The sequence below is a fragment of the Leucoraja erinacea genome, chromosome 12, assembly GCF_028641065.1.
Source record: "Leucoraja erinacea ecotype New England chromosome 12, Leri_hhj_1, whole genome shotgun sequence".
NCBI lineage: Eukaryota > Metazoa > Chordata > Chondrichthyes > Rajiformes > Rajidae > Leucoraja > Leucoraja erinaceus.
The window spans coordinates 17,806,297-17,817,100 of NC_073388.1; the positions used below are offsets into that span (position 1 = coordinate 17,806,297).

At 38.8% G+C, this 10,804-nt stretch overlaps 1 protein-coding gene across 2 annotated transcripts in view; it reads left to right on the plus strand.

The window, feature by feature from the left end:
• Window positions 1–10,312, plus strand: part of cenpi (centromere protein I) — a 47,942-nt gene extending 37,630 nt beyond the window's left edge. For both annotated transcript variants that reach the window (XM_055643685.1, XM_055643686.1), the window contains exons 17-20: window positions 1,935–1,983; window positions 6,443–6,676; window positions 8,190–8,228; window positions 9,243–10,312. In XM_055643685.1, coding sequence (XP_055499660.1) covers window positions 1,935–1,983; window positions 6,443–6,676; window positions 8,190–8,228; window positions 9,243–9,350 — 430 coding nt within the window. In that variant the 3' untranslated portion in view covers window positions 9,351–10,312. The remainder of the gene's footprint in view (window positions 1–1,934; window positions 1,984–6,442; window positions 6,677–8,189; window positions 8,229–9,242) is intronic.
• The last annotated feature ends 492 nt before the right edge of the window (window positions 10,313–10,804 follow it).

Here is a 10,804-nt window from a genome sequence, read left to right on the forward strand (position 1 = left end):
AAATCCTCTGAATTCATTGGAAGGTTCAGTAAAACCAATGTCAGTGTCCTCTCCCTTCCAACATCCCCAGTATTGAGGTCCTATTTGCTCTCATTTGGAATTTGGTTACATTAGGCGGGCACTGCAGAATTGCAAAACAGATGTTCAACTCTGGGCTCTTGCATGGCAGAAGGTTTTTAGATGTTCTAAGCTTTTTTGAAGTGCAACATCCCCATAGACCCGATGGAACCTCAGATTCATAATCTTTCAAAGTGAAGAAGGAATATTTCTGGTTGTATTGATAGCCTTGAAGCCGAGCATTGGAATCCCCTCCATAAGCAGTAGAAATGACACACCACCACACATATTAGTCGCTTGTCCTGTCAGTCATGTGTGGTGGAGTTGTTGGTCCTTGCATCAGCCTCATTGGCTACCTCAAAACTTAGAGTGGTAGCAATTTATCCTTGATGACAAAGAACTACTGAAGCTGCCATAAAACCTAAACTTAGACAGGGCCATTAATTATATATATTTCCTCCAGACTGTTATAACCTGGAATTTTTAATTAGTTTGTGAACAAAGTGGTTTTGCATACTTCTAGTTGAAACCTTTTCTGTGTTTTTTCTATCAAAAACTACTTTCCCTTCTCGATTTCTTTAGAATTTTATTTGGCAATTTTGATTAACGCACATTACGATTTGCTCAGTTAATTCCTTGTGCTTGAAACATGTATATCCTACAGAAGGACACACCCTTCCTTTCTCTCCAGTTCTTCCTTTGTTAAATGCATTTTTTATTAGTTGAACTTGGAAATGGCGAATCAGCAATATTTTCCACGTTTGCAGATTCCTTCAATCACCAAAGCTAGTTTAATATACATTTCCCTTCTGCCTTCAACATTAAGTAATTTATGAGTGTACACCCTAAGTATGCTGAAAAACAATCAAACAATGGATGGGTGGATGATCACAAACCGCATGCTTAAGTGAGGCAAATTATTGGGAATTATCTTAAACCTAAAAGATGGTAGAGAAAAATATGGACATCAATAGCAGTATCAAAAGAAATTTACAAAATAAAAGACTAGGGCTAATTATGATGGATAGGACTCTGAATAGCATCGAGCTTAGGACATGCAGGTACCATTAAATAAAAAACAAAGAAGGCCATATAATTGGGGTTCCTTTTCACATTATGAAAGAGAGGATGCTGGATATAGAAATTGATATATGTTACTAGCTCAACCCGATAATTGGTGCCAATAATTGATAATATTTTGACAGGTTATAGTTCTGCAGTTCTTTATTTAGGTACCAAAGTTTTGTAAATAGATCTCATTTAAAATTTTCCATGGCTTTTTCTTTAATCTCTTCCAGTCCTACATCTCCTTCCTCCATCTCTGGCAGTCTTTTCAGCCCTGGCCTTGTACATCACATCTTTATTTACAATCCACTGTCAATTGGCCCGCAAATTAAAATGTTATCCCAAATCCTCTCCACTTCCCTATTCTCCTTGATTGTCACTAAAATGCCCATTTTAAATCAAATTTTGAGAGCTCCTTTGATACAAAATGTTGCAAACCTTGACATCTAAAAATACAAGTACTGGAAATAGTAAGGAAGGTTAATAACACCTGCAGAGAGAGATATTAGGATAATGTTTCAGGCCAATTACTTTTTATTAAAACTGATGTCATTCATTCAAATAAATGATCATTAGTCTAAAACGTCAACACTTTTTACTCATTTGCTTGGGCCAATTACTTTTTACCAGAGTAAGGATAGCGTTCTTAACCTTGGATTGTTTTTCTCAACACTGTCTTGAATGATAAAAATTATTTGACTTGTTTTCAAATCGATCGTGGAGTTTTATGATCTGCAGTTTTATGGTCACAGCTTTGTTGTACAAATTATATACAAATATGCTAAACACTATTCTTTTGGGGTTTTTTTCAGATATCGTGCAAATCTGGTAGCTTTGAAGTCTTTGGATCCAAACAAAAATGTAAGGATATGATAAAGATCCCATTGAGAACTACAAACCTAAATCCTTCAGAATTGCATTGCAATGTTTCTGTGAAGAAATAGAAACTGATAGACTATTTAGCCTCTTGTTTCTGCTCTGCAATTCAATAATATCATGCTTGAGCTTTTACTCCACACGAATTCATATGTTTACATGTACCTCTAACCTCATCTACAGCATCCAATGTTCCCGATGTGGACTCGTATACATCGGCAAGACAAAACCTAGACTCAGTGACCGTTTCGCTGAACACATGCACAGTCCACCTAGGCTTACGGGATAAATTCATGTTACTAGACTAAGTGGGCCCTGTCACACTGGAGGCCCTGGCCCTCCCCAATGCAAACCCAGGGGCTAGGCTGTGGTCCGGGCTGCGGCGCTCTCTCTGTGTAATGGTGTGGTGCGTTAGGGCCACTCTAGGTGTCCCTGCCTGCAGGCAGGAACCACTGGAACACTGCCATCCGGGGACCCACGGTGTCTCGGTGCTGCCACCCCCTCCATCTCCATCTACCAGCCCATCTCCCAGCCCATCTCCCTCCTCCCCATTTTCCTCCTCCCATCACTCCCATTCCCTGCCCCAGCACCTACCCATGTCGTAGAGCAGCGTCAGCAGGAATCGTCCTGGTTCTCGTACTCGGCCCGGCCCTGGCTGTAGATGGCCGTAGCACTTGAAGACCTGGGGCTCAACGGAGCTGGGCTGGGGGATGGGGTGAGGGTGGCAGGCGGCCGTGCCAGAGCTGCCCGCAGAGCAGGAAGCGGAGGCTGTGCTGCAGGATCGTGGCGAGCGGTTGGCCCCCGAGGCGCTGGTACACCTTTACCAGGCCCCAGACTTGGGCACAACTCCATCCCTCAGCTCAGCCGCCGCCTGGGATCCAGTCCAGTCCCCGACTTCATCTCCGGGATCGTCCCTGATGCTAAGCTCGTCTTTGGTTCCAGCCCAGGCCCAGTCCCCGGGCTCGGCCTTGGCTCCAGTCCGGGCCCAGTCCCTGGGCTTGACCCGCGGCACCTCCCTCCCCACCAGGTACTGCGCGGCCACAGTGCCTCTGGTGGCAGCGCCACTCCTTCACCATGGCGACCTCCAGCCAATTGACTGCGGACGTGGCCAATCAGTGCGGTCTAGCACAGAAGCATGGTAAGTAAGCTGGCGACAAATCATAGTGCTATCGCGTACCGTTTTTGCGCAAATAGAAAAACACGTAAACCAGAAGAGCACAAGATCAGCTTTAGTTATGTATAGATGGGAGCAGAATTAGGCCTTATGGCCCATCAAGTCTACTCCGCTATTCCATCAGGGCTGATCTATTGGTTTAAATATAAAGAAAACGTGGTTCCATTTAGCAAAAAGCATATTTATTTGCGGCCTATTTCCTGTCTCAATTCATTTGTTTGATTTATCTCTCTCACCCTTTTTATCTTTACTTCCTTGTTGCTCAGTAAGCTTGTAGCAGATTAGCAAATTTTGTTAATGTTTCTATAATTAACAATCATTCCTGAGAGACCAGCTGTTTGTTTATCCTCTTTTGTTACCCTATTCATTAATCTGCCACTTTGCATTATTTTCAACATTGGAAACAATGTATTTTAATTTTTTTAATTGGTTACCCATACAGCAGAAGTACATTTTGGCAAGGAGATAGCGATTGTATTTTTATTAGCAAGTTAGTTCAGCCAAGTAGATTATGCATAGGAAACCATGGACACCTCTGCTGCAAAACACAAACAGCTGGAGGAACTCAGTGGGTCAAGAAACATCCCTGAAGAGAAAGGAATTGTTGACATTTTGGATTGGTCCGATCGACCTCGGTCTTCAGTCGACCTGGACGGCAAATAATGACGGCAGGAATAACTAGCATTTGGTAGATAGTGTCGTCAGGATGATGATTATATTGTATTTGAAAACTACAGGCAAAAGAAAAACTGATGACCTGGCTGGCAAAGAAAGTAGGCAGGTGGTCCAAGAGTCCCATGAGTCAGTCTTGCTCATTAACAGAATTTCCCATTTGGATAGCATTGAGGACAGTGGTTCCCCAGTGAAGTGCAGCCAGAGCTGGAAACATAGCACTTTAAGTAGCACGCAGGAGGGGAGGAAGAAGATTGGGAGACCACATGGCATTCAGTAGCTACAGTCTGTGACCACAGTTGGAGCTTGAGGGATATGTTCCTCCTTGTGGCCCGGGTCAAAGATGTCACTGAAAGGCAACAAAGCATCCTGAAATGAGAGATTCCAGGAATTCACCATTTGTGGTCCTGGTCCATTGTGGTACATTGGAACTGATAAATTAACTGGAAGAAGAGATAGGGTTCCAGAGTAGATTTTGGGGAGGATCAGAAAGAGGTTATAGAGCATGATCTTGAAGGTAGTAACCAAGAGATTTCTCCCAGTGCCACATTCTAACGATTTCTGAACTAGGAGGATAAAGCACCTTAATCACAGCGGGAAGGCTTTAGATTATTGTGACGCAAGTGGAACCTGAATGCATCAGAAGGGAGATAGGAGTGTCAGGAAGGAGTGTCAAGAAGTTGGCAGTTTAAATTAGCGAATGGTTGAAACGGCGTAAGGAGGGTCAAAAATAGGATATTTTCAAAACATTGATATCGCTGGATTCTTCTAATGTGCTATAATTTATTGTTGGTTTTAAATAACATTGATAAGTCGGCTCCACAGGTTTGAGCACACGAGTAAAGATGTTGTGCTGCAATTATATAGGGTCTTGATGCGACCACTACATAAGTATTTTCTCCTTTCCTTTCAAAATAAGACTAAACTTGCTATAGGAGTACAGTGCATGCTGACCAAGTTAAGTCAAATTAAGTTATTATGATATGCACAACTCGGATGGTGTAGGTACTGTGAAAATACTGCTTGCAGCAGCATCAAGGCACATTGACTCGGATAACACAGTGAAATATAAATTATTCAAATTCTAAAAGTGAGTGCAAAGAAAAAGGCTGAACAAAAAAACAAGACTTGGTGCAAAACCCAATTAGAAATCAATTCCATGGTGGTGCAAGAAGTGGTCTGCAATGTTATGTTGCCAAGGTAGCATTAAGGTTTAGGGTCAGTTCAAAAACCTGATAATTATAGGAAAGTTATTGTTCCTGAACCTGGTAATGTCGAACTTCAGGCTTCTGTACCTCCTGCCTCACAGTAGCAATGAGAAGAAGGCGGGTCCTTGATGATGAATGCTGAATTGTAGAGGCAATGCATCATTGAGATACATTTGTGGCGGCGAGTGCTCTGTCTGTGATGGACCAGGCTGAGTCCACCACTCTGCAGTCCATTGCATTCCTGTGCTTTGGGTGGTTCAACTGGATGCGTGGGTTCGAATCCCACTTCTGACACCATGTAAACAAGCACCAGATACAGTGTATGATTTAAACACATCTTTAATCAGCACTGAAACTTAACAGCGTTAAGGACGATAGGTTGTCAGTACATCCTAACTGCTCAGTCTGGCAGTGCCGGAAACGAGTGTTAGTATAAGTGTTATAGTGATGCTGGCTTATGTGTGATTGGTTCACATGCATCGTCAATCTACAGTGTAATTGTGTGTTATATGAGAAGATATTAATAGACAAAAGGTGCAGGAGTAGGCCATTCGGCCCTTCGAGCCAGCACTACCATTCAATGTGATCATGGCTGATCATCCACAATCAGTACCCCATTCCTGCCTTCTCCATATCCCCTGACTCCACTATCTTTAAGAGCCCTATCAAGCTCTCTTAAGTAGGCTAGGCCTATTTTTCAGAATTTTGGAAAATGAGACCTTATTGAAATAAGCAAAATACTTGAGCCTAACAGAGTAGATACAAGGAGAGTATTTTCCCTGATTAATTAATCTGATCTCAAAATAAGGGGTGATGAAAAATGATAAGATTTCAGGATATTAGTGGAATCAAGCAAGAGCATATATTGAAATAGAAGATCAGCTTAATCTTGTTTAATGGTGGAACCTGCACAAGAGACTGAGCCTATTCCTGCTCATGCTTTTTGTGATCTTGCATAAATAATTGACTTGTTATTGATGATGTATTGTGCAGTGTGAACTTTTACCTCTTGTCGCATTTTGCATTTTTGTTAAAAATCTATTCTGTGGCATAACGAGACAGCAACCCATGTATCTCTCTACATGCTTGCTAACAATTTCATTTAATCAGTATTCACCCCAACACTTCCCATAATTAAATTAAAGGAATATACTATATCCAGTCATTAATGAATATCATGAAACATTTAGTATTAGCAGCGGATTCAACTGTTTTAAAATGTATGTGAGAATTTGCATAACGTTGAATTTCCATAAATTGTGTAATTCGTACTTGCTCTGAATACAAGTTGTGAAAATATTCAAATACAATTAGAACTCTAATTGAAGTTGAAATCTGGATAACTCATTTAATGACTTGGGACATTGATATCTGTTCCACTGTTTTCCAGGTGTACCCTGACTTGAAGGTGAGCAGAAAAATATTTCAACAGTTCAATGCATTTGTAAGAGTTGCAGTCAGCTGTTTATGGACATCTGGAAACTTTGTGCAAGATATTCGCTTGATGAGTATTGGGATTGAGGACCATCTGTTGGAGCAAACAAAAATCCCAGATTCCAAGAGCAGCTTTACTGTTGTTAATCATCCAGCACTCATGGGACATGCCATTAATTTTATCCAGAAGGTAAATACAAATTGAGAACGGAAGGCTTTAAAGGCAAGGAATTGAGAGAATCAATGCCAAAATATACCTGTTTAATATAGCTTTATTATGTTTATTTTAGTGCAGCTCCAGCATTATCTTGGAATAACCTTGTTTAGTTTGTTTTATGGTTGTAAGAACCCTGAGTTAATCTAAAATTGGGACCTGGTAACGGGAGGTAAAATAACAAAAACAGACTTGGTTGGTAGTCCCCTTTCTGCGGAGTTTAATGTTATAATAGAGCGATTGTTTCTATTTTCTCTTTCTCTCTTTTCTAGGGTCTATTTTCTCACTTTACTTCCTTCTCTAACTTCTTTCCTAAGGGGCTTTCTTTTCCTTACACTCTTGCACTGCACGACTCTCTTGCACTTTCTTTACTTTCCTTACTTCTACCTTTTTCTTAAAGCTCAAAAAAAAAAAAAAAAAAAAAAATGAAGCGGTACTAAAAATGTATTAAGATATATGTGTTGTGTAGAATTGTAATTTACCGTACTTCTAATAAAAATAAAATAAAAAAGAAAAGATGATAAAAAAAAAAAAAAAAAAAAATCTAAAATTGGATCTGTACATGTGATTTTCTTCTTTCCTTATCATGGAGCAAAACAAGTTTTATTTTTAATATTTATCTATATTTTCTTGAAAGGAGGAAAACTACTGTTTTTTTTGTCATCTAAGTTGATAAAGGAGATGTGGTTGAGCACTGCAGACTAGCCTAGTTAAAGTAGTCAAGAAATACTATCCAACACAAATTTTAGAACAAAGAGGAACAATGTTTTCTGTCTGTAAACATTGTTAACTGCTTCCTTTCCTTCAGTGTCCCCTTCGCATATTAGTCTGTTGAGCCCCAGCACATTTATGCACAGATGAAATCATTGTCTTATTTTCCATATTTGATCTTTGCATGACGTAATTTGATATTCTAGGTACTTTATACTCTGCCTAAATTAGCCACTCTCCTTTTGCTCTGTTGATATTTCTATCCTCACAGTTAGCTCTCTGATGCTAATGTTGAATGCCATGCCATATTTAAAGTCCAAGATAGTCAGGCTAATTGTTTTTTTGAGTTGTGCAGGATCATTTGTGCTTTCAATTTGATTAAGTAAAGCAATGTCTCAACCCATAAATTCAATTATCCTTCTGTCTCCACAAATGCTGGTCGACCCATTCCACCAGCTGTTTGGTTTTTATCATAATTTTGAGGGTTGACTTGTTTTTTAAGTTTAATTGAGGGTAAAGTTTGTAACCAGTTATTTGTGTTTTATAATTCACAGGAGCAGAGTTAAAACTTGTGTTACTTCTATATTTCAACTAAATACAGCAATCGGGAGTCATTATCATAATGTTTATGATTGAATTGTTTTTTGTATCTGATTTTATATTGTACATTTCAGTAAGTTGGTCTGTAGAATTTGCAGCATTGTCAATGTGAAACTTTTGCTTGGGAGGCGGTTAGTAACTTCACCCATGATAAATCCACTATTAAACTTTTTTACAGGGTTGGCCGAATGGAAGGAAGCGATTACATGCAATACAGGTATGCTAATTAAAAGTTTCCTAGAATGTCGATGAGGAAGTGAACGTTGCAATCCATCTGTGCTTTCAGTTATAAAGATTCAGTTATGATTCTTTTCAATTTAAATCAATAATGTATTCCACATTTCCAGATGTCTTTAAAATTATTTCTTCACTGCCCTGTCCGACCTGAGTATTCCTCATTTTCTCCTCTAACTGCACTGCACTGGCCATTATTCAATCATCTCTTGTCACTATATGTACCATCCTAATTTGTGTCAAGCAGCTGAAAAGCATGTGGTCATCCTTACGGACGTATTCTGCAAAGCAGTCATCCAACCTGCATTCGGTTTTCTGAATGCAAGAAAATACATTCACTGGAAAACTGAAATAAAAACAGAAAATGCTGGTAGTATTCTGCAAGACAGATAATAGCATATGTATAACAAGAAACAGGTATTGGATCAATGACCTCTAATCCGAGCTTAAATTTTAAGTTCCTATTAAAACAAGACCAGAAGAGATATCCATACTTCCCAGCTAACATTTGTCCCAATAATGTTGTATTTATTTATTTAATTCCCTTTAGATTTGTGGGATTTCACATAAATTAGCATCCTGCATTCTAATTACACCTCACAAGTACTTTGGCTGCACAATGACCTTGCAGGGACTTCTCAAGATAATGTTCATATTTGCCTTTACCCCATCCTTTCACCCGTACATCTATTTCAGTTTTCGTCCTTCAACTTTGCCTGAAAACTAATTTTCCCCTTCATTATCCCTTATTTTAGTGGCCTTTTAAATCCCCTTTGCCTTTAGGTGAATTTAAATGTTTAATATCGGTTTGCGTTTTAATTTCTGCGGATTCAAGTTCACTTTAGTTAGCTGTGCCACATAAATCATATCATCTTTAAATAAACAACCTGTAAGTACCATAATTATAAAGTGGAACATTATATCCAAGCATTCCTATTTATCCAGTGACAGAACTACAAATGAAATTCCTTTTGACTATATTTTGCTTTGTTTTAAGGGAAAGGTGTGGAACTGGTACATGAAGTATCTATACAACCAAGGACTTAATGGACTTAAATACTTCCTTGAAGGCAGCACCCACCTATCGTCCAGCTCAGGACATTGAACTACAGGCATTGCATGGCAAAGATTTGCAAATTGAGAGATATTTTGGCATTTCATTACACTTTGCTGTACATACTGGCTATTCAGTGACTTAACAAATAATCATACGTGCAATGAGTTTAGGCATCATAATAAGCGGAAATGTGATATTGGAGTGAAATATTTGGTCCATATGTTAATCTAAACACAACAGCCTTGCATGTCTGCTGTTAAGAAAGTCTATGTATGCAGGGGTTATTATAGGAGCTAAAATGCACAGTGTTGCATTGAATTGTAAACTGTGATGATCCATCATTATTAAGAGGGATGGCACCATCAAAGACATAGCAACATAATGCCTAGGGTGTGAAATATTGTGTAATTTTGAAAATATGTATTTTGTCAAAGTATATATTTATAGCTGGAACGATGCATGTGAGAAATAGTAGAGACTGGTAGAAAGTGTTGAGTGAATGAAAATTCTACTGGATAAGATAATTATTCTGAGAGGACATTAACTTTCTGGCATATTGTGGTCACAAATAATTGAGCCACAGACTCACAAGTAGATAGCTTTGGATTTATATTCTTTATCTGTTAGCATTGCCCTTTTTTTCCTTGAGGTGCATGAACCGTTGAAAGAGTTTTCTGAAATGCCACTGTGCCAAATAATACAATGGAATACAATTGAAAAGAGCACAATTTTACAGCACCTGCCTCAGGAGAATCATCAGCGAGCCTGCTGAGAATATTATTAAATGTTTGGGGGGGAAGAAATTATGAGTAAAATGATTTTTTGGTTTTCTCCCCAATTGTGGTTACAATGCTTATTTTTTTTTTATTGGTAACAAATAACTTAAAGTGTCTTCTAAATAATAAGTTTTATACTTGCGCAGGGAATATCAGTTCTAAAATAATTTTTCTTTCAAAAATGTCATATTCAATGGAAATTTGTTTCTAAGAATTAAAGAAGTCTGAAACCGATCCCGAGAGCCTCTTCAAATGTTGTTACCTCTGGAAAATTGAATTAAACCTGATATATTTTTCAACAATTCCATATATGGATAAATGCAACATATTTGTTTAAAGTTTTTTGAGCATGTAAAATTGAGTAGTGCAAGAATGCTTTTGCTTATTCTGACTGTTCTATCTGTGGTTTTAGTTTTCCATTTTAATAGGGAAGTTGACACATGTCTACCATCGTGATGACAGATATGAAGTATATTTGCCTGATAACGGCTATGAAGATAATTCCCACCATTCGTACTATTTTCTATAGGACAAAAAAAAACTGAAAGAGGGAGGGAATGGATTGTTCTCTCCCCAGGGATAAATGGTTCAGTAAAAGGAGTAGGCAACATGAACACTGGCTGCTTCTGCCCATGACGTGATTGTGACTGATCTGCGTTCAATTCACCTTCACTCACTCGATTCCAATATTTCGTGAATCCTAATGCTGGGGTAACTCAACGGGAC